Genomic DNA, 24,189 nt, shown 5'->3' on the forward strand with positions numbered 1-24,189 from the left:
GAGGAAAAGGAAACCACACTCACTACAATTCCAGTCTCACATAGACCTACCACGACAGCAAACCAAACACATAAACACACAAAAACATACTCGGAGGCTTTAAATAAAAATCTGCCTAAGCAGCAGAGACTTCCAAAGCAGACACCCAAGCAACCGCTACCCCAAAACAAAACACGTGCAACACAATGCTCACAAAGCCAGTGTGCCAAACAGTCACAGCTCTTAAGGCTAAACAACACACCTAATACACTTGTAATAGGTGACTATCGTCAGGCACACTGACATCCTACTCACCAGGCTGAACAAGGAGAAGGTCACAGTGAGCTGCCTGTCGGGCGCTAGGATCCGCCACATAACACAAGCACTCAGGTCACTCCAAGGCAAGTACAAACATGACTCAGTCATTGTCCATGCTGGTGTGAATGACCTGAGACGTACCTCCCTGGACTACATCAAAAGAGACATAGAGGAGCTCTCTGAGCATGTAGCCCAGGCCGGTATGACCCTGACCTTGAGTAGCATCTTACCCTCACCAAGAATGATGCCACAATATGAAGACAAGATGATTAATTTCAACAATTGGCTTAAGTATTGGTGTCATTCAAAGGGGATCCAATGCCTGTCAGCCTGGGATGACATGCTCGACAAATCACGATGCTTCATTAGAGACGCTTGCACCTATCACCCCTGGGCTTTCGGATATTGGCAAAGGCTCTTGCTACCCCTATAGTGCCTTTTTTAGGCAAGGCTCACAAGACAAACTCACCTCCATAGGTATCACAAGGGATAAGAAACTAAGAGTAATGCTACTCAATGCCAGAAGTCTAAACCTCAAGATGCATGCACTCAAAACTCTCCTTAGCATGGAGAACATCGATATCTGCGCAGTAACAGAAACCTGGTTCAAGGTTCCCGAGAGCACCCCAGCACTATCAGGTTATACCTCATACCATGCTTTTCGGCCCCAAAACTTGGACCAAACCACAAAAGGAGGGGGAGTATCGATATCAGTCAAAGATACCCACACCTCCAGGTTGGAGGCACAGCAGGAAGCATCAGAGACTATCCATGTGCAACTAACAGTGGGTAAAACTGCCTTCCAGTTTATAGCCTGCTACAGACTACCCTCCCAAACCCAGGAACTCCACTCGGCCTTCCTGAGAACACTGGAAAATATGAAGGTCTCTCCAAACACCACTATATTGGGCGACGTCAACTACCCAAACATAGACTGGGAGCATTACTATAGCTCCAACACTCTAGCCCAAAGGTTCCTAGAATTTATAAACTCAAATGCTATGGAACAACTTGTTACCACTCCCACAAGAGGGAAAAACATGCTTGACCTGATCATCACCAACATGGGGACTCTGTGCTCCAGACCAGAAGTGTATCCCTCACTGGTAAAATCAGACCATAAACTAATCTCACTGGATATTCACATCCCGACCCCACGCCCTGCCCAGAAAACCACAGTGAAAAACTTCTCTAAAGCAAATTTCACACTCCTCAAAACCGAGGTGGAATCCTTCAAAGCCCTCGGGCCTGTGGAAAATACGGCCCAGACCGCAGAATCCTTTATAAACGCATTCCATGAAAACCTTCAGGAATGCATGGATCATGCAATCCCAAATAAAACCAAGACCCAATCCTCCAAAGGCAGGCGTCCTGTCTGGTGGACCCCAGCCATAAACAAACTATACAATAGAAGGAGGAAGCTACTACATGATAGAGCAAAATCCCAAAAAGGGAAGGCATCTCTGATCAGTATTAGCAAAAAACTACGGGCACTCATAAAATCGTCTAAGGCCAGCTTCGAGAGAAAAATTGCACAGGACACTAAGGATAATCACAAGGCTTTCTTTAGTTATGTTAGGAACCTGGGTGGGAATTCCCAGATATGCTCAGAATTAGTCCAAAATGACAAAAATACACTGAACCCACAGACATTGCCAACATCCTAGCTGACAGGTTCAGCAAACTCCCCCACCAAAAGAGCAAATATCTACCCCAGCAGAGTGCTGCCTCCCTGACATCTCAGATGCTCAGGTAAGAGCCACCCTCTCCAAAGCAAAAAACACAGCATCAATGGGACCAGACGGTGTCCCGGGCTGCGTCCTACATGAACTCCAAGAAGAGCTAAACCCAAACATAAAACTACTGTTCAATCTCAGCCTTACTACAGGATATGTACCCAAAGAGTGGCGTACAGCAACGGTGGTCCCTCTCCACAAAAGTGGTGGCTCAACGCATCTTGGAAACTATCACCCCATAAGCCTGACTAGCTTGGTTTGCAAAGCTATGGAAAGGATCATCATGGACCTTATAAATAAAGATATTGGGGACCTACAGACACTGGATCCTACTCAGTTCGGCTTTGTTAAGGGCAGATCCTGCCTCTTAAACCTGGTTGATTTCTTTAAAACAGTCACCAAGGCCATTGACAAGGGGAAGGTGGTCCAAACAGCCTACCTGGACCTCACAAAAGCCTTCGATACAATACCCCACTCGGGCATTATAGATAAGCTCACCAGCTTAAATATAAACCCCTATGTCACTAGATGGGTTGCAAACTGGCTCAAGGACAGAACTCACATGGTTAGAATTGCTGGAGCCATGTCAGACTCCAAACCAGTTACAAGTGGCGTCCCACAAGGCTCAGTCCTGGGACCTCTCTTGTTCGGTATATATTTCTCAGAGTTACAGGCCAACACGGAAGGACTGTGGCTGACCAAGTTCGCAGATGACTGCAAACTGGGTGCCATAATCGACTCTCCAACCGACACAAGCATCCTCCAAAAGGGCCTCAGAAACAGACAACTGGTGCCAGAGCCATGGCCTCAAGGTAAACACCAAAAAGTGCATAGTCATCCCCTTTGGCAAAAACAAAGTGCCCACAAATTACCACATAAGTGGTAATCCATTAAGTATGGAAGAAGTAATTAGGGACCTGGGGACCCCAAGTTGATAGCAATCTCTCATTTGACAACCACGTGGCCAAAGTGGTTAGAAAAACATTTTATATAGCCCACCTAATCATGAAGGGATTCACATCTAGATCAGGGGAGGTCATCGTGCCTCTTTACTCATCCCTCATCAGGCCCATAATTGAGTAGAATGCCCCTTTTGGGATGTACCTTACCAGACACCTGCAGCAACTGGAAAGACCCCAAAAGTACCTCACCAAGAGGATCAAAGGGCTCAAACAGATGCCATATGCTGCCCGGTTAAAGAAACTCCAGCTCTACTCAGTGGCATACCGCCTGCTCAGAGGCGATCTGTGCCTGACGTATAAAGCCATGTTCAACCCGGAATTAATGGGCATGCTGCACCTCAGAAAATCCAAATCCCATCGAGCTACGCGCTCGAGAGACTTGAACCTCAGCACTGAAATAAATAGGACATGCTGGAGGGACAGATTCATAACCCAGAGGCTCCCTTCACTCTGGAATAAAATCCCAGTCCAGGTTAGGCAGAGTCCCTCACTGACTCTCTTCAAGAGGAATCTTGATGAGTGGATGGGGGATCGTAGGTTTACCCCGGGTATCACTTCTGTGTCACTGTTAGACAGAGGCACAGTATACTAACCTCGAAAAAGGGCATAGCAAAATTAATTTAAAATGGGTGGCGAAACCCAAACACATTCTGGCTAGGCTTATAAATGCCCTAGGGCAGATAGCCTAGTATGAACCTATGAACCTATTTTAAAAAAAAGGAAATCATCATCAGTTCCCAAACCACATTGCCTCCATATATCTAGTTAGACTAAAATGTACAGACTCCTAAAATAAGCAGCATAAAATTCTGAAAAATAAATACACTGATACAAGGTGGTCAAAAAAAAAGCAGAAACTAGTTTTCAACAGTCTCGGTTAACAGTGAATTACACATCCAACTTACGTTTGTATAGTTCTTGTCGAATACTAAAACTATGTAATAACAATATTAATCAATATGGACAAGGTGGCCTCATGCCTTAATAAAATGATAAAACTGTTAGATTCATTGTGTAAAATCATAAAGGAACAGCTATAAAATCTTAACTTTGCAGTTTGCATATTGTCGTATGCATTTTATGTTGTTTGATTATATGAAAAACAAAATGTTGAGAAAAATAAGTATCCATGAAAAACAAAGGTATTTAACAGCTCCTGGTGGTTGTTTACAGAATGTATGCTATATGCTAATGCAGGTAAAAAAAAGATTAAGTAAATCTGTGAAAAGAGTCACTAACCTGATCACTCTCTCTCCACTCTCTTGATCTTGTTTTCTCCCTTGCAACTAGTGTGCAAGAAGTGAATGGGAGATTAACAGGACTAATCAACAGCCGCATCATGTAAGCGACGTGCTGACTTCACAGTTCTGCATCCTAGTGCCTGCCAGATTCTACCCCCCTCCCCCCACTCCATAGAAACTGTACTGAAATTCATACAGTTATCCTTGTCACACAATCGGGTCAAACCACACAATCTTAAGTACAGTTTACAATCCTTTGGGGACCGCATTACTAGCTGTCCAGGGCTGCATGCGGGCCACAGGTTGGACACTCGTGCTTTAAATCAAACATTTGAGCTGTTACCCTTTCAAAAGGATTAAATGTTTAGTTATGAAGTATTACAGCTTCTGTTTCAGAAGGCACACCAGTCCTAGGTAGTGGTTCTTTAAGTTTTTGAAAATCCAAAAAAATGGGTACCTTAACATGTCTACCTTGAGTGTTTCCCCCTGTAAGTTTTGAAGCTAAAAGTTTAGCCTGGTCAGATTGAAACAAATTCTTTTGGATAACATCTCTCAAAAGCCTCACGGTATGCTGTAATGTTTATTTATTTATTTGAATTAGTTTACCAGGGTACAGCACTGATCAATTCTGACCAATTTCACTCAGTCCAGGGTCAAAACTGACCCCAGACACAAAACAGACAAAAGCAGAATAACACATAATTGACAGTAACACAGTACAATGGTACAGCAATGTTTTGGACCCATTCAATGTATTAATTTACAATATGTACAAAGTTTCAAAACATTTGTGAAATTAGAATAGAACAAATCAGAGATATAAAAATGTTGCCCTCCTTACTCAGGCTTTTTAAATGGTAGGGTATTATTTGGGGTATTCAGCGAAGTCGCTATCATACTCATTGGTTCCTTGAGACAAAATGTTTACCTGTAGCTCCTTCTGAAGAGTCAACACATATAAATCACCTGTACTAGCACTAAATGCACCAGAGTTTCCATGAGTTTCTCCATGTTTTGCAAAATAAAGCTGTTCAGTCACAGAACAGAAAATAAATCCCTTTCTTTTTTTTTGAAAAGCAATGCAACTGGGTATATATCAACTAAGCTGTGTTAACTGATGTGCAGTTTTACCTACAATAAAGAATCCAAAGCAAAGTTCATGTAAACATGAACTAAAAAACAAGCACATCTCTTCTTTATTCTATTTCTCATTACTAACAGTTGATGTTTATTTAAAGTCTCTACATGAGATACAAGATTCCTCACAGTTTACAAATGGGTATAGCAACCCCAGTCAAGCTGTTTCAAATGCCCCCAGAGTTTGGCCCTTGGTACCCCTTGGATAAATCCTAAAGCTAGGCTACTGATACATTGTGAGGAAATCTGCATTTGGGCTCTGGGTACAGAAAAGCTTCAGCTGGTTAGTTCTCCAAGAGTCTTCAGTTTTGGTCATGAAATTCCTACGACATGCCAATGTATATGAAGTTGTGGGCTTGCAGACCTTCTTTTAACCACAACTTTGCAGGCAATTTGAATCAACTATGTTGTTACAGGTTTTAACTACCATAATATGTTGTCTACAGTTATCACCCCTATTTATTATATTCATAGATTATTTTCATCCCTAACATATGGTGCGTGTCTTGCACCTCAAAAACAGCATTTCTGACATCTGAAATAACCATTATGCCACTTAATATACATACATGCTGTAACCTAAGCTGCATTTTAACCTGTATCAGAGTGCACTAAAAATTACTGATTCTAGCTGGTTCTACCTGCCTAAATTAAAATAAATACATTTCTGGTGGAAGTAAGGGGAGAAGAGACCAGTCAATGCAGGACTTCATCAGTTTCAGCATTTATGCTTCTGGGAAGGGCAACATAAAGACTTAAGGACTCCCTGTCTTTATAGGTCTTAGAAAAAAAAGCTTCTGTATTAACTAGAAATATGTAACACAAGGTAAAATATTCCTGGTCTTAAATGTAATCAGTACTCTGACATGACTCCTGCATAAAGTCTGTGAAATGCAAGTACATCAGCTGCAGTATTAATCTTTCAATCAGAAGTACAAACCAAACAGATAAAAAAAGAAACTTACTTCATGGAACACTGAAGGTTTGGACAAAGACGGAATTGTAAATGATAGCACCTTGTTCTGGCCATCTTTGGTGACAATTTCCTGTGGAGAAAGATCATGACAAAAACCTTCATTTTAGATCACAGTGTAAGAAAGATGGTATGAATGCATTAACTAAATTAGTCTTTGTATGTGTGAAACGTTAGGAAACATTTCTGAAATACATACACAGTGAAATCACCATTATCCTGGATCAATGAAAGGTCTAAATCGAGGCAGCATATGCAACTACCAGCCCCCAAAAATCTGTAAAATGCAGCATTGTGTTCTTTTGTTACTTATCCTGAAATAAAGCCTTTACCAAATTTAGCCACAACAACTAACTTAACTCTCTCTGCCTAAACATAAGCCCTCCTCTAAGCCCTCCTCTATATCTTGGTTTAACAGCTACCGTCAGCAAACAGTTTTCTGGAAAAACTGGAACTACCCTCCCTCCCCCTGGTACCATAGGAAGGAGTCAGGGTCTATTCTTGCTCCTTACTGTGCTCCCTTATACCTATACTAACCACATCACTTTATCCTCACTGTCCAGTCGTGCGTATAAATATGCAGATGACACACACCATTTGCCTGCTTATGCCTCACTAACCAAAAAACTACTTTACACCAAACCTCACCAATATCTTCACTTCTACTCAATAAAAAAAAACAAACATTCTATTTGGCCCTGGAAAACCACTGCCCATAAGTGACAGCTTCTCCATCAGATTCAAAGACAACATTCAAATCAGCCCTACCACACACACACTAAACTGCTAGGTGTAGAAATTGACAACAATCAAATTCGACATCCATATTACTCAAACCATCAAGAAAGTTAACAAAAAACTCGGACTCCTTTATAGGAATAAACACTTTATGACTAATATCACCACAGCAAACATTGCAAAGACCCATCTCCTATCCATCCTCCTATATGCCTCTCCCATCTTAACCAATCTCCGTCAATCCAACCTAAAAAAAATGGAATCTTGCTGCAACAAAATCATATAGGTCCCATCACTGTCTGTCATTTAAGCAGCTCAACTGGTTGGAGCTACCATTATATGCTACTACTCAATCAACTATCTACTGCACACAAACTCTACTACTTTCCCAACCTAACCTCCACACTTCAGCAACTCATGCAACCACACATCCCCACTAGACCCCTTAGATCCAGCAACCAGAGCCTCATAACGGTCATCAAGCACAGAAATGATGCTGGCAAATCCCTTTTTGCCAGCACCATTGCCAAAAAATGGAACACACTACCAAGCCAAACAACCTCTACCACCTCCACTTCTCAGTTTAAAAAACTCCTGAAAAAAACATTTTTCAAAATAATTGGCTATGCTCATGCCACTCACCAAGCTAACCCTTAACAAGATAATACCTCTATACCCCAGCTATTCACAAACAGTCTCCTGAATACTAAAAACTGCTTCTTTTTGATATTTTATACCTCAATTATTGACTATTGTATGAATTCTTAATTTATTCCACATTGTCTGACTCATCTCTTTCTGTGTATGCAATGAAGGCTCTCATGAATTGAAATGAAAGTTCTGTGTAATAATCTTGTATTCTATGTGTTTTTTGGAGCTTATTTCCCTGGGCCTCAGCTGAAAATGGACCTGTGCCCAGTCGGACTTTCCCGGTTAACAAATGTAAAATAAAAAAAAAAATAAAAATTATTTGAAAGCATCTTATGGACATCTTGGCTCTGCTTGGAAAAAAAAAACAAAAAGAAAAAAATACAATACTTACAGACCATTTCCACCTATCTGCTTGAACTGTATTTCATAAAAAAAATCCCTTTATAGTTAGAAAATGAACTGCAGCAATGATTATAGTCAAAAAGCTCACTGCTATTACTATAAATTGTGCAGGATTTCATGCATATTGAACTGTTGGACTACTAACAGGCGACAAGAATTCCAGCAGTGTAAACAAACAAAAAAAAATGAAAATCAGTTGTGAAAATGTGACAATATTCTGATCAGTGCTTGGAATCATTCATAATGTATTTATTAGTATAATCAATGGTTGGAAACAGATATGAACTGAAGTGACTGTAACAAATAGTTAAGTAAAAATGCAGTTCGTGATTACTGCCTTACTCACTGGAAAAGTAGTAAAACAAGACAGTCTGTCAATTTCCGAAAATGTGATTTTTATGTAAAACACTCCTTACTTAAAACTAAATCAAAAGTCACTGCATCTCAAATGAAGAAATCCCTCCCCTTTGGCAAAGGCTCCAATTAAGGAAAATGGTGTGTGTTTGTATGCTTGTGTGTGTGTAAAAATTAGCATTTGTACAACTTATGATCACTCAGTTGCATTTTTCCCTGATTAACTTTACAGATCTTATAATGTAGCTTCCTGCTTCTGTAGGGTACTAAGGCTGATGTAAAACAGAAAACATGCAGTGGTGCAAGGAACCAGAGATGTGCTTGTGTTAAAATTAACCATACCATAACTTTGGCAGACAACTAAACACACACACTTATACATATTACACGCACACACACATTATATATACATATATATATATATATATATATATATATATATATATACACACACACACACGTATATATATATATATATATATATATATATATATATATATACACACACACACACACACACGTATATATATATATATATATATATATATATATATATGTATATATATATATATATATACACACACACATATATATATATATATATATATACACACACACACACACACACACACACACACACCTGCAAAATTCTACAACTGTTAACTACACAATTCAATCACATTTAGTTACTTTATAATACATCAACCAGCATACAGGAATCTCTTAAAAATTGTTCACATTAAATAGCTGCGATAATTAAACAGCTCCACTATGGCAGTAGTGAATAACAGTACTCTGGAGGTGCTCGACACTGTCAGGGTGTTAAACTTAACACACCCTTTCAAATAATTCTACCTGTCTAAACAGATTTCATTACAAATGTCAGCCTTACCCAGTTCTTGTTTATTCATCCTGTTCTCACTTAAAAGAAGAGATTATTCGAACACTTATGTATACTAATCCTACTATACCTGCACATCTGCCACCTGGACTTAAGGTCTCATACCTCTAGTCATTGTATCACTGCATTCATCCTGTTTTACCTTGGCATCACCAAATGCTCTCAGTAAACATTTCAGTTAACCACTCAACATTTTCCACTCTCAAAAATACACAAATAAAGGAAACACTTGGGCACAAAAACTATTTTGGAGACTCTGGCAAACCTCTCAACTACTAAGCACAAAAAATCTCGACAAAGCCATAAATAATAGGGGGTAGAAAGGCCTAAAATATGGATAGATTTTAATCATTGCTATTATAAACTTATAAAGTTGTTAAAAATAAAATGGTTTTGTGTTATCATGCATTTACTACCGGATATGAAGTCTGAAACTTGAATGTCGGTCATTTATTCAATTAATTCAATCCTCGCTGATTTGTCATAAAATCACTTTTATGAGTAGCAGACCAAAAATATGAGGTAAAAATCTGGACAACTGAGAGGTATGGTCTTTGGTTCATGTTAAACAAAACATTTTAGATCACGGAACACTTCTGCCACTGGTGGTAGTTTACATGGTTGTGAAAGATCCCACGGCACTTATCAAAATAAAGAGATGGGGAATTTGCCCAGTGACATGGCCAGATTTCTCCTAGTCAGTATGAATTTCACTTCAAGTCTCCAGAAAAAGAGGATGCAAAGCCTAATAAAACTACCAGGTCAAGAAAATATAAGTAAATATATAAATTAATTCCACCAATAAATCAGTTTACTCTTCATGGATGGATAAAAAGCCTACATTTTGATTGACAGATCTGATTTTTTTTTGTTTTGAGTTTGATTAAGGTGGGGGTTACACTGGTTGATTCACAGTGTGCATTTTTCATTAGTTTAGCTCCCCCATTCCAATCTGAACCACTATTTTCTACCTTTTAAACATTATATTAGTTTTGTTCTGTGACAGGATTTCGTGTTCTGGGGTGCTGAATTATATTTCTGGGGGTTGGTTTATGCTTAGCATGATAAATTATAATGTATTTGTCCCAGCATAGTCTGAAAAGAAGATCCATCTTAGTCTGCATACTTCTACTACGATAAAGTAGCTCTAATGACAAACAGAATAAATCCCTGACTATGACCAAACTTTGGTTAGCAGCTTGGCCAGCTAGTGAAGCTGGAGAAGGGAAGACAGGAATTTATTTTATTTATTTAACATTTGTTTGCTGGGAAAGTCTGACTGGGGCAGAGCCCATTTTCAGCTGAGGTCCAGGGACAAACTCTCCAGATGCATGCCTTTTGGAAGGATGAAGTGAAGCCCCCTCTGCCCAACTTACTTGCGTGCTAACCCTAACCCTGCCACTAACCCTACACATTACATTACTAAAACCTACTTCCCATAACAGTACCACTATCGAGACTACACTTGATTTAGGTTTTGCAGCTGGAGTGCATTATATTGGGTATTTTTAAATAGATCAAGTTTTTCAGTATTTTGTGATTAGATATTGAGTGTTCAGTGTTTTGTGGTTTTGATGAAATGAAGTACTGCTGCTTTTTTTCACTGAAACATGCTTTCATTCAAATGAACCATAATCATACAGATATAGATATACATATGTGGGTCTACTTGTGTTCTACGAGAACACGTTTTTTTGAAGTGCAGAAGTATGAACCCATTTCTGCGAAAGTGCATTTTTGCAAACAATGGTTCACCGAACTGGAAATAAACACAAATGGCTGCAAATACCCGTATCCCCATTGTAGTGCGATCTCAGAGTTATTAAGTAGGGGGTGGGGGGTGCAGGGGGGCTTCCCTCCGTGCAAAAGCATGTTTGCAGTGTTTTTTGTTTTTGATTTCCGGTTCGGTGAACCGGTGTTTGCAGAAGTGCACTTTCACTGAAATGGGTTTGTACTTCTGCTCTTCGAAAAAGTGTTTTCGTAGAAAAGAAGTAGACCCATATATGCATATATATATATATATATATATATATATATATATATATATATATACCTACATACCTATAAGAGAAACATATACTCGCATACATTAAATCATACAGCTGTGCTTTATCTGTGTGTGTGTGTGTATATATAGATATATATATATATATATCTATATATATATACACACACACATCTATATATGTGTGTATATATATATATATATATATATATATATATATACATATATATATATATATATATAATATACATAGTTTACCTTCATAAGGTTGCGATCGCTTCCTGCAACACTCTAATGCCCGAAAGTACAACAGCAAAATAACCAAATGTCAAAAAAATAACAAATAACAGTGTGCATTCGCTAATGTGAATTCAGCATTCTGAGTGCAGATAGCACTACAGTGGGGACTGGAACATGTACCCTTCCTTCACTGTAGTGCGATCTTGGAGTTAGAATATTAAAATAGCAGGGGGTGTGGGGGGTCACAGCCTCCCAAATGGGGGGTGCAGGGGGCGTGCCTCCTGCATAATAGTGTTTAGAGACATCCGAAAATGTCAGGTATGTTGAACATATTAGACATTCCCAAAATGTCGAATTCATTGTGTAGCACTTTCGCCGTTTGAAGTATTCGAAAGTGCAGTTTCTGACCTTTTGAGTCAGATATTTGATGGGTCCAATATTTTATTTACGACCTTGTAAAGGCAAACCATGTGTGTGTGTGTGTGCGTGTGTATATCTATATATATATATCTATATATATATATATATATATATATATATATATATATATATAAAACATTTTTTTGTGCAGTATAGGAAAACATTTCATCAGTGATAACCTTATCAATGCAAAGATCAAAATTAAAACATTTTTTTTAGAAGGTGGACCAAGCCCTTTGCACCCTGCACACCCCTGTTACTTTAAACAAACTACAAGAATGTACAACAGTGGGGAAAAAGGCTATTTCCTTTATCCCACTGATTACAATCTTGATTTAAACATGTACAGCCTTATGAAAGTGCAAAAGAATCTCAGAGAAAGATTCACTTACACTGTTTAAACTATTCAGAATGTTAATGAAAAAACAAAAAAACATAATACATCAACTGAGCAAACTTTAATGTAATGGAAGAAAATACAAGTTCTGACTGTGCATTCACACTAAATAAATGATAAAATGTATGCATACATACCTTGGACAGATTATATCTTCTCAAAATACCTTTTGGGGACTAAGAATATTTCTTGCCCCAGGGGTTCCAACCCATGGGGTAACTGCTACTTTTATATTTGTCTGTGTAAACATTTCACTTCTATTAACATTAGTATGGTATATGAGATTAGAAACCTGATAACTTGCACTTCACAGTTAGTGATACATACATGGCAGTATACTGTTGTGGTACATTTTATGTTGGCCAGACTAAGCAACCATCTAAACAGTGGCATCAGGTGGTGTCGGGACAGGACTGCCCTCTTTAAAAACACAGTAGAGCTCAATTTTTTCATAGGGATTGATAGAGTTAATGGCAATAAAATTCATAAATCTATGTGAAAGAAAATACTGGATAAGAAGCAAAAAGGATGGATAGTAAATCTGAGTGCTGCATAAGTATGGCCCAAATATTTGGTTTTCATTAGAAGTTTGTATAATACACATGAACTTAATACAGACTTTATGAAGCTAAATAATTAAGTAAAATTAAAATAATTTAATATATTTGATGTATTTAGCCATCTTCAACCCTGCTTCTCCATTTTTGCATGAGGGATCAGGGTGTCACTTCAAAAGTGACAATCATAGATAACATTTGATGTATATTTTCTTGAAATAACTGGGAATGCAACATTTATTTTGGCCACTGGGAAGAGATGCATCCTTTGGTTCAATTTATATACATATTTATACATACATAAATTCTTTCTCTTACCAACTATCACCAAATTACCCCACCTCAGACCCCAAAAGGAAACCTTACCCTGAACCCAAACAAGACGAAGCTGATGCTCTTTCACCCCACAAAATCACACAATCCCCCAACCATATTTCAAAAAAAAAAAGAAGTTATGTACCTACCACAACTTTCCATGTTAGTTGTCTTCATCCCGCCTTCTTTCTTGCTGGTTGGGATTGGAGCCGATCCTCGGCTCCGACTCGGCCATCTTCTATAGCTCGAGAGCTGTTTACTGGCTCGAGGCTACCCCTTATCCCATGATGCCTAGCGCTAGCTACCCAGATCTCGTTTGAAATAGCTAACCCTAGCTATAGGAGAACAAACCTCTCCAAACAAAAAGTTGAGCGCACCTGTCATACTCTCTAAATCAGTAGAGGAAACAACCAGAGAACACTCAGCCAGTGAAACCTGAACTCCTCTCAGTCCAACAGGACAGGGGGATGGAGGGGGGGGACGCAAGAAAGAAGGTGAGATGAAGACAACTAACATGGAATGTTATGGTAGGTACATAACTTCTTTATGTTAAGTTGTCTATCTCGCCTTCGTTCTCGCTGGTTGGGACAGCATCCCTAGCACCTACAATCCTGGGCGGCTCATTGGAACAGACTTTCCAGAACAGTGGAACCAAAGTTAGCCCTGCTCCTGGAGACCAGATCTAACTTGTAATGAGAAATAAAGGTATGAGGGTTTGCCCACGTAGCAGCTGCACAGATAGAGTCCCTGGGCAACCTAAACTGGAAGGCTACAGTGGTGGCCAAAGCCCTAGTAGAATGACCTTTCGGTCTGATAGACAACTCTTTGTTTCTCAGTTGATAGATGAAGGTAATAATGTGAGACAACCACCTGGATAAGGTCACTTTGGAAACTGGGAGACCTTGTTTGCCCAGAGCATAGGAAAGGAAAAGTTGGACCGATTTCCTTATATCCTTCGTTCTATGCAGGTAAAAACACAATTGTCTATGAACATCCAGTTGGTGTAATTTGTATTCTGCCTTGTTGGTGTGGTTAGGGAAAAACACAGGGAGGTCTATAGATTGGTTTAAATTATTTTCTGAGCAGATTTTTGGAAGAAAAGAGGGATTAGTCCTCAGAGCAACCCTGTCCTTATGAAAAACTAAGTACGGAGGACGAACACATAGTGCCTGAAGTTCAGAAATGCGTCTGGCTGAAGTAATAGCTACCAGAAAGAGTTTTCCAAGATAGAAACTTAATGGAGCAGGACGCTGCAGGTTCAAAAGGGGGCATAATTAAAAAGGTTAGTACCAAATTCAAGTCCCAAGGAGGAGGGGGATCTCTCACTAGGGGTCTAAGGGAGAAGTCCCTCTTAGAAAGGCTTTACATAGCTTATGCGACATAATGTTTGCATTAGACAACCCAACATGAAAGTTAGAAATGGCCGCCAATTGAACCCTGATTGTAGCAGAAGCGGACCCAGACTGAAAAAGTACTGCTAGGAACGCCAAGATTTCATGGACTGGGGCTGAAAAGGGATCTATGTTCCTAGCCTCTGCCCAACAAGAAAAACGTTTCCATTTGCTAGCATAAATCTTCCTAGTGGCAGACTTGTGAGAGGAGACAATAATCTCACGAACGGCCTGGGAAATGCTGGGAAGCCTGACTAAGGTTGGAAGTGGAGCAACCAAGCTGTGAGTTGGAGTGTTCGGAGGGATTGATGCAGCCCACCTGATTGATGAATCAGTAGGTCTGGAATAGGATCCAGAGTCCAGGGCTGCTCGAGAAGGTAACAGTGTAGGAATGGGAACCATATCTGTCAAGGCCAGTAGGGGGCAATGAGGATAATTTTGCAACCCAACAAAATTGCTTTCTGTATGAGTTTCGATATCAGGGGAAACGGAGGGAAGGCATAAAGAAGTCCCTGAGGCCAATCGTGGACTAGAGCTTCTCTGGGAGAGTAACCGGGAAGCAGAAGAAGGGAGAAGTAGTTGCTGCATTTGCTGTTGAAGGGGGTGGCAAAAAGATCGCTGCAAGGCTGTCCCCATTTGCGGAAGATCAGATCCACAACTACCCGATTCAGAGACCACTCGTGAGGCAATGAGAATAGCTCTGCTGAGCCTGTCCACTATGACGTTGGACCTCTCAGGGATGTGCGTTGCAATCAGAAATCGTTGGGAGGAAATAGCCCACTGCCAGAGTCTGAATGCTTCTCGACACAGGGGGTAGGACCTGGTTCCGCCCTGCTTGTTGATGTACCACACCACTGACATGTTGTCCATTTGAATTGCAATGGTCCCAGAAGGGAGAGAGTCCTGAAGAGCATGCAACGCTAGGAGCACGGCTCTCATTTCTAAGACATTTATGTGCAGATGGTACTCGTGAGGCTGCCAAATGTCTTGGACTGTCCTGCCCTGATAATGCCCCCCCCCCCATCCTATCAGGGAGGCATCCATGGTCACTGGGGGACTGAATGAATGGTCTGCCCTGAGACACTAGTGGGGAGACCATGAGACACTAGTGGGGAGACCATCCACCAGGAAAGGTGCCTTTTGCATGATTCTGTAATCATGACCATGTGAGACATGGGCAGCTGTTGAAAAGACCACTGTGTGAACAGAAGCCACTGAAGGATTCTCGTGTGAAAGCGGGCCAGAGGGATTAGAAGAATTGCCGCTGCCATGGAACCCAGAGTTTGAAGGACTAACCTGACTTGAACCCTTTTGCACTGCATTAGAATTTGTACTTGCTGGCGAATTGTGGCCACCCTGTCTGGCGGTAGCCTTGTGGACATGTTCTTTGTGTCTAAGTCTGCTCCTATATAGGTGATAGACTGACAGGGCAACAAGGCAGATTTTTCGAAATTTATTGTGATGCCTAGCTGGGAGCAGATTGTGATTGTGTAGTCCCTGGCTTGCAGAAGTTGATGTCTGGTAGTAGCAGTGAGGAGCCAGTCGTCTAGGTATGGAAACATCTGGAATCCTAGACATCTCAGGTGAGCCGTGACCACTGCCATACATTTGGTGAACACCCTAGGGGCTGTGGTGAGACCAAAGGGCAGAGCTCTGAACTGGTAATGACTGACTCCCAGTCGGACGAGAAGGAATCTCCTGGAGCGCCTGTCCATTTTGATGTGATAGTACGCATCCTGAAGATCTACGGAGCACATCCAATTGTCCTGACCCAGAAAAGGCAGAATGGACTGTAGCGTGACCATCCAAAACTTTGTTCTTTGAACAGACTTGTTTAGTCTGCTGAGATCCAGAATTGGTCTCCAGTCCCCTGTCTTTTTTGGTACCAAAAAGAACCTTGAGTAAGTTCCAGATCCGTGTTGGTCTGCCAGGACTACCTGGATGACTCTTTTTTTCTAGTAGTCTTGAAACTTCTACGACTGCTTGGTCCCTCAGATTGGGTGAAACATCTGGAAGGGATTTGCTTGACGGCAAGGGGGGGTTGAGAGAAAGGAATAACCTCCGACCATACCCATTTGTCTTGCGTTAAATTCTGCTAGGCTTTTGGGTACAGTGAAAGTCTTCCCCCGACTGCCTCCAGAGGTGGGCAGCCGGGTAACCCTTCAGGGATGCTGAAAGGGCTTCTCAGAGAAGGATTCTCTGCTGCCATGGTTCTGCAGACCCCCTCTGCCATGAGGGTGGCGTCTATTGTTGTTGCTTCCCCCTCTGCCCCTGGAGGAAAAATAGCTACGTGTGTCAGGCGAGGCTCCTTGGGATTTTCGGAACCACATTTTGCCACTCTTCTGACCCTTGGGGTATGGTCTGGAAGGAGTGGAAAAACGGACTCCCACGGCAGAGAGAGTCTTGCCTTCCTGCTCACACCTAGTCAAAGTGTCTTTCACCTGTGGTCCAAAAAGAAAGGAACCATCAAAGGGGGTGTTGGTGAATGACGCTCTAAAGGGTTCCGCAAAATTACACATCTGCACCCATGCATGTCTCCTAAGGGCCACGCCTGTCCCTGCAGCTCTATTCGCACTATCAGCTGCATAGGAAATGAGCCTCATGGAGGAGTTGACTACAGAATTAAGGGTCGCCAGCTGGGAAGCGACTTTAGCTTGAGCCCCCTCAGCTGATGGATCATGAAGGGCATCTCCGAGCAAGGAGATCCTCTGAAGCCGGGTAAAATGGCATAAGTAATTCAGTTACCTCATAGAAAAGGTCGCTGCTACTAACATTCACTTCCCGTATCTATCCATAGTCCTAGACTCCTTGTTAGGAAGATGTTCAGGCGAAGAAGTTTCCGCTAACTCTTTTTTAGTGGCTGCTGCTACCACCATGGCATCCACAGGAACACCTTTGGTAAGGAACTGCTTATCAAGGGGTGCAGTGATAAACTTGCCAGGTCTCCTCAGGGTTGGTTCCACTGTATCCGGGACTGACCAAGCCTTTCGAGCCACTACTGACATAAGTGGATCGAAAGGTGGAGAAACCCAGGTGGAAGGTCGGGAACCAAACGCATCCAGGAATACAGACTCATCCTCGATAGGGGCTAGGGGATTCCAGTTCCCCCTCTGCTTAAGCATTTCTAGGATGTCTGAGACAGAAATATCTGCAGAGGGGAACCTCAGGGACCCTTCCAAATCATCTAGTCTGTATCAGAAGTGAGAGACTCAGGGGAGTCAATGTGCTTCCTCTTGCACTTCTTCTTATGAGGTGGCTCCTCTGAATGATCAGGGGAGGCCTCAGAAGAAGAGGAAACACCCAATGGGGTGTCCTTGAGCGCCGGTTCCCCACGCTTGGGGTCTGGAGGAGGAGCAGAGGCTGGCGCAAGCACTACAGGGGACGGAGCCGGTGGAGTCGATAGTGGAGCTGACTCAGAGGCCAGCACACTCCTCATGACATCGAAGGCATCCCTGCCACGATGCAGAGAAGGCTCTGGTTCCGAAGAAATCGGAATCCCTCTCTGCACCAAGGGAGACGGCTCCGAAGCCAATGTAGGAGCCGTGCTCACCTGCGCCGAAGCTCCGAGAGGGAGAACGGGGTCAGACAAGGGTCCAATGCCACTCACCCCCTCAGAGCCGACGAGGGAGCTCCGGCGCCCAGATCCCTCGACGGACGGCACCGAGGGAATCGGAGCCAACGACGGCACTGAAGGAGAAATAGTTATCGGAGCCGACAGCTCCACTACTCGAACACCAACGAACTCCGGCTCCGAGCTCAAGGAAGTCGGAGGAGGAACATCGATAGTGAACAGAGCCGACACTTGTAGAGGAGGGCTTGGACAACATCTTGGCAAATGCCTGCGACTTCAACAACCTACTGACCATTCTCTCGATGTTGTGATCCGAGAGCCTAGAGGACCGAGAGGAATGTGAAGATCTGTGACTGCACTCACTCTGAAGCAGGGGAGACGGAGGAGCAGAGTGCATCGATTCCAGAGAAGGGGACCTCAGCCTCTTGTGGTTCCGCGACGGCTCCGAAGATTCTGATGGAGCCGACGGGGAGATTGTCTCATCGGTTCCAGCTGGAACCGAAGTAGCAGGTAAAGTCTGAACCAATGACGGCTCCGAGCTTGGAGCTGACGATTTGGTAGGTCTTGGGGATTTCACAGGCTGAGTCTTGGCCGGTGAATCCTGGGGCTTTAAAAGACCCCTAAGAATAAGTTTATTCTTATGCTCCTGCAGAACTCTTGGACTAAATGCATGGCAGATAGAACAAGAGTCCTGCAGGTGCACAGCGCCTAAGCAATAGACACAAGAAGTGTGCCCATCTGTCAGAGAGACACTTCTTGAATCCAGACACCTTGGATTCCTTAGACATCTTGCATCCAAAAAAGAAATTATCACAACAGTCAACAACCAGAATCAACAACAAAATACAGCTTACAGAAAAAAGGAAAACACACAGTATCTACAGACTAAAGCCAAGATTTTTTTTTTTTTTTTTTTAACTAGGAAACTCAAATGGCTACCTAAAAGGAAGATAGAAGGAAGGCCTCTATCTTAAACGCTAACCAGACAAAAAGGGATAGGAGGGGGAGAACTCTTAATTTAAACGAGTTCTAAGGGAAAGGCTACAATTACACCTAAACTAATACAAGATATAGGACTAAAAATAAACAATAACTCCTAGAAAAAATACAATTCTCAGTAGAAAAAGTTCTATAAGTAACTTAATACAAGCCTGAGCCAGAAAAACGATACCTCGCAGCTGAAGTGGCAAATGAGATCTGGGTAGCTAGCGATAGGCATCATGGGATAAGGGGTAGCCTCGAGCCAGTAAACAGCTCTCGAGCTATAGAAGATGGCCGAGTCGGAGCCAAGGATCGGCTCCGATCCCAACCAGCAATAACGAAGGCGAGATAGACAACTTAACATCACTCCTTCAGCAACACTAATATAACCACTGTCTTGCAAACTAAACTACGAGTCATTATAATTGATAAATTTAAATTTGACTTACAACTATCACAATCCATTAAGAAGACTCGCATTAAACTAGGCACTCTGCACCACATTATCACTTTCATTACTAACCAAACCAGAATACACATCATCCAAACTCATTTCCTATCCACTCTAACATATGCCTCTCCCATCCTCACTAACCTAAGCAAAACTGACCTTATAAAACTAAAGCCCTGCTACAATAAAATAACCAAATTCGCCACAAGCTCCCCTCACCGGTCCCACCAATGCTCTGCCCTGCATCAACATGCTCTGCCCTGCATCAACTAAAATGGATAGAACTCCCAAACACTTACCCTCCACCCAACTCATATTCACCCACTACATAGTATACTAACCAGACAGGACCCCTGCCCTAAAATAAATGCTTCAAACTTATGCTACCACTCGGCAACTTCGGTCCTCACATAAAACATTAATACATGTTTCCAAAAGCTACAATAAAGCTGGAAACTCCTTCTATTCCCATTAAACCTCCAAAATAGGGAACATAATTCCCCAACATATTCTAAACATTACCAGCCCACCACAATTTAAAAAACTACTAAAAGACTACCTCTATAGCAAATGGATCTGCTCCTGCATCAGCCCCAGCTGTCATCCAGCCTCCCTCCCTCATTTCTTCTCCTCTTGGATTCACTCACCGTCAGTATAAATCCTGTAACTCTCTACTATTCTCCTAGCTCTAACCTTTTCAACTACCCTCTAGCAATCTATACTAACAGAACTAAACATGCTACATAGTCTGAGGTAATAGCCTTTACCTTTTTCATCCACTAGCATGCCCACAAAATGTACGTAATCTAGCGGTCAGAAAATACATATGTACAAAATATGAATGTCTCCACTCTCTTCTTAGTAACTTGCTATATTTTTAAAGAATTGTAACCTATTTGCATTAAAAAATGCAAAATTGCCTTGTACCTATGTTACTTTCTGTCTGTATCTCTGCTATGACTCGCTTGATGTATAACTTTCGAAACCTGCTTGTAAACACTAAACTGTGTTTGTGATTTTAAGTCTATGTATCTTACTTCAGAGCTTTTCTCCCTGGGCCTCCTCTGAAAATGGGCTTCCATCTAGTCAGAACATCCCAGTAAACAAATGTAAAATACATAAAAATAAATAAAATAATATACTTGCACATTGAAATGAATGATGATCCATTTAACAGTTGACAAATCAATTTACTGGGCAACTTGTTTTATTATATACTTGTATATACATATATACATGTGTGTGTGTGTATGTATATATACATATATATATACATATATATATATATATATATATATATATATATATATATGTATATATACACACACACGCACACACACACGTAAATGTGAAGACTGATAGAGAAGAGTGAAGGCTGCCAGCCTAGCCAAATAGAATTTTACAGATAATTCTGTCATTTGTAAATATAAATGTAAACTACAGGCTTGTCTTAAATGTAAAGAAATGCTGTTACAAAAATGTGGCAACAGTGCTCTCTACTGACCCAGTAAAAGCATGCGGTGACCCCTTAAAGTGGACATTGGTGCCGAAAAGTCTATGTGAAGAAACTCTTTCTATTGTTTTAACAAAAGTTAAATTGCTAGATTTAAACATGCAAATGTATTTTTATTGCTCTGTTCCTGACCAGCTGCAAGATAACAAAAGGGAGAGGTTAAGAATGTAAATGTAGTTGATGTGTAGCCTGGGAACACCAGGAAAATGTAAAAGATGATGTAATGTTTATTAGAACTGCAACAGCAATTTAAACAGAGAAAATCAGAAGGTATTAAGCATTTTTGTCAAGAACATCCAACTCAGCACTGCCTTACGCTCTATGTAAGTAAGTTATTTCAGAAGTGTATTTTCTTGTAGGAATAGTAAACATATTAGACTTAGTGTTTTTCTGTGATATCAGAAATGTACTACTGATTTATTTTCAAGGATTTCTGTGTGATCTCTGAACTCTTGACTAGCACTGACTGTGTAGTAGAAAGTATTGTCTTGTAGTTTTAATTATTTATTATTAAATATTTTAAAACCTTTTAACTGTGGCTGGCTTGTGTAGAGATAATTTAAGCTCTAGAGTACAGTGCATATTTATAGTTTACTGTCCAACTCAATCCATATAAGCTTTGACTGATTACTCACACCAATTGGATAATAATATTGCACAGTAATAACTGGAGACCCTTTTAAGGGCATTTGAGTAGCTGATAAATATTAGCTGGGTGGTGGCAAGTGGTACTACCGTATAGTTTGGGTAAAAGGGGCACAGCTGGAGAACCTGTGCCAGCCTTCACCAGGAGTGTCGGTGTGGTTGTATAAACTTATCTCAAAGTGTGAGTGTGCGTCAGCTACTTGGGCAGGGACACAAAGCACTGGTTGGACAAAGAGGGTGCTTGAGATTTTAGCTTGCCCAGCTAGGCTGAGATCTGGACCCTATAGCTGTGCCAGTGGGGAGTCTTACTAGGGACCTAGGGAGAGACCAACCCCAGACTAACTGTGATCTCTGTGAACTCTTAAGGGAAATTGTACTTTACTGTGTGTATTTGTTAGCCTTTCCTCTCATATGAGATGCCCTCTCTGGTGTTATTGGTGAGGATTGAGGCTCCTTGATTGCTGGGTCAGGGCACGGGCATCACTATATACATACATATATATACACACACACACAAACACACACACACACACACACATACATATATATATATATATATATATATATATATATATATATATATATATATATATATATATATATATATATACACACACACACACACACACACACACACACACACACACACACACACACACACAGCTGGCGATGTGACAGGGATTTCACCCCGGTGAATCCTAAAGACCCTAAGAATAAGTTTATTCTTATGCTCCTGCAGAACTCTTGGACTAAATGCATGGCAGATAGAACAAGAGTCCTGCACAACGCTAAGCACAAGAAGTGTGCCCATCTGCTGAGAGACACTTCTTGAATCTGATGTCTTTGGATCTTTAGACATCTTGCATCCAAAAAGAAATTATCACAACAGTCAACAACCAGAATCAACAACAAAAACACAGCTTACAGAAAAAAAGGAAACACATAGCATCTACAGACTGAAGCCAAGATTTTTTTTTTTTTTTTTTTTTTTTTTTTTTAACTAGAAACTCCAAATGGCTACCCAAAGAAAGATGTATGAAGGCCCCTATCTTAAACGCTAACCAGACAAAAGGATAGAGGGGGAGAACCTAATTTAAACGTAGTTCTAAGGGAAAGGCTACAATTACACCTAAACTAATACAAGATATATAGGACTAAAAATAAACAATAACCCTAGAAAAAAATACAATTCTCAGTAGAAAAGTCTCCATGGGGCAACTTAATACAAAGCCTGAGCTAGAAAAACGGCTACCTCGCAGCTGAAGTGGCAAATGAGATCTGGGTAGCCAGCGATAGGCACTGGGATAAGGTAGCTCGACAGTAAACAGCTCGAGCTATAGAAGATGGCCGAAGTCGGAGCCTTCTCAGGACTCCGTCTGGGGCCCGATCCCAACTTTGCACAATAACGGGTTTAGATTTGTATGAAGTCAACTTAACATCACTCCTTCAGCAACACTAATATAACCACTGTCTTTGCAAACAAAACTAATGTAGTCATTATAATTGATAAATTTAAATTTGACTTACAACTATCACAATCCATTAAGAAGACTGTGATTAAACTAGGCACTCTGCACCACATTATCACCTTCTTATTACTAACCAAAAACCAGAATACACATCATCCAAACTCATTTCCTATCCACTCTAACATATGCCTCTCCTGATCCCTTGCATCAACCTAAGCAAAACTGACCTTTATGTAAAACTAAAAAGCCTCACACAATAAAAATAACCACCGGCCACAAGCTCCCCTCACCGTGTCCCACTCAATGCTCCTTGCCCTTGCATCAAACATGCTCTGCCCCTGCATCAATCCAAAATGGATAGAACTCCCAAACACTTACCCTCCACCCAAACCTCCATATTCACCCACCACATAGTATACTAACCAGACAGGGACCCCTGCCCTAAAATAAATTTCGAAAACTTCATGGGTTACCACTCAGCAACTTCGGTCCCTCACATGGGACAAAACATTATCATACAATGTTTCCAAAAGCTACAATAAAGCTGGAAACTCCTTCTAGTTCCCATTAAACCTCCAAAATAGTGGGAACATAATTCCCCCAACATATTCTAAACATTACCAGCCCACCACAATTTAAAACTACTAAAAGACTACTCCCTATAGCAAATGGTCTTGCTCCTGCATCAGCCCCAGCTGTCATCCAGCCTCCTCCTCATTTCTTCTCCTCTTGGATTCACTTTCACCGGCCCAGTATAAATCCTTGTAACTCTCTACTATTCTCCTCAGCTCTAACCTTTCAACTAATTTCCCCAGCAATCTATACTAACAGAACTAAACATG

General features: G+C 41.2%; 1 protein-coding gene across 2 annotated transcripts in view; it reads right to left on the reverse strand.

The window, feature by feature from the left end:
• FAM126A (family with sequence similarity 126 member A) overlaps positions 1–24,189 on the reverse strand; it is a 1,303,250-nt gene that overhangs the window by 337,806 nt on the left and 941,255 nt on the right. For both annotated transcript variants that reach the window (XM_044064612.1, XM_044064613.1), the window contains exon 6: positions 6,339–6,419. In XM_044064612.1, the coding sequence (XP_043920547.1) occupies positions 6,339–6,419 (81 nt within the window). The remainder of the gene's footprint in view (positions 1–6,338; positions 6,420–24,189) is intronic.

The sequence above is a fragment of the Protopterus annectens genome, chromosome 3.part0 (genome assembly GCF_019279795.1).
Source record: "Protopterus annectens isolate FY-2018-M chromosome 3.part0, PAN1.0, whole genome shotgun sequence".
NCBI classification, from domain to species: domain Eukaryota; kingdom Metazoa; phylum Chordata; order Ceratodontiformes; family Protopteridae; genus Protopterus; species Protopterus annectens.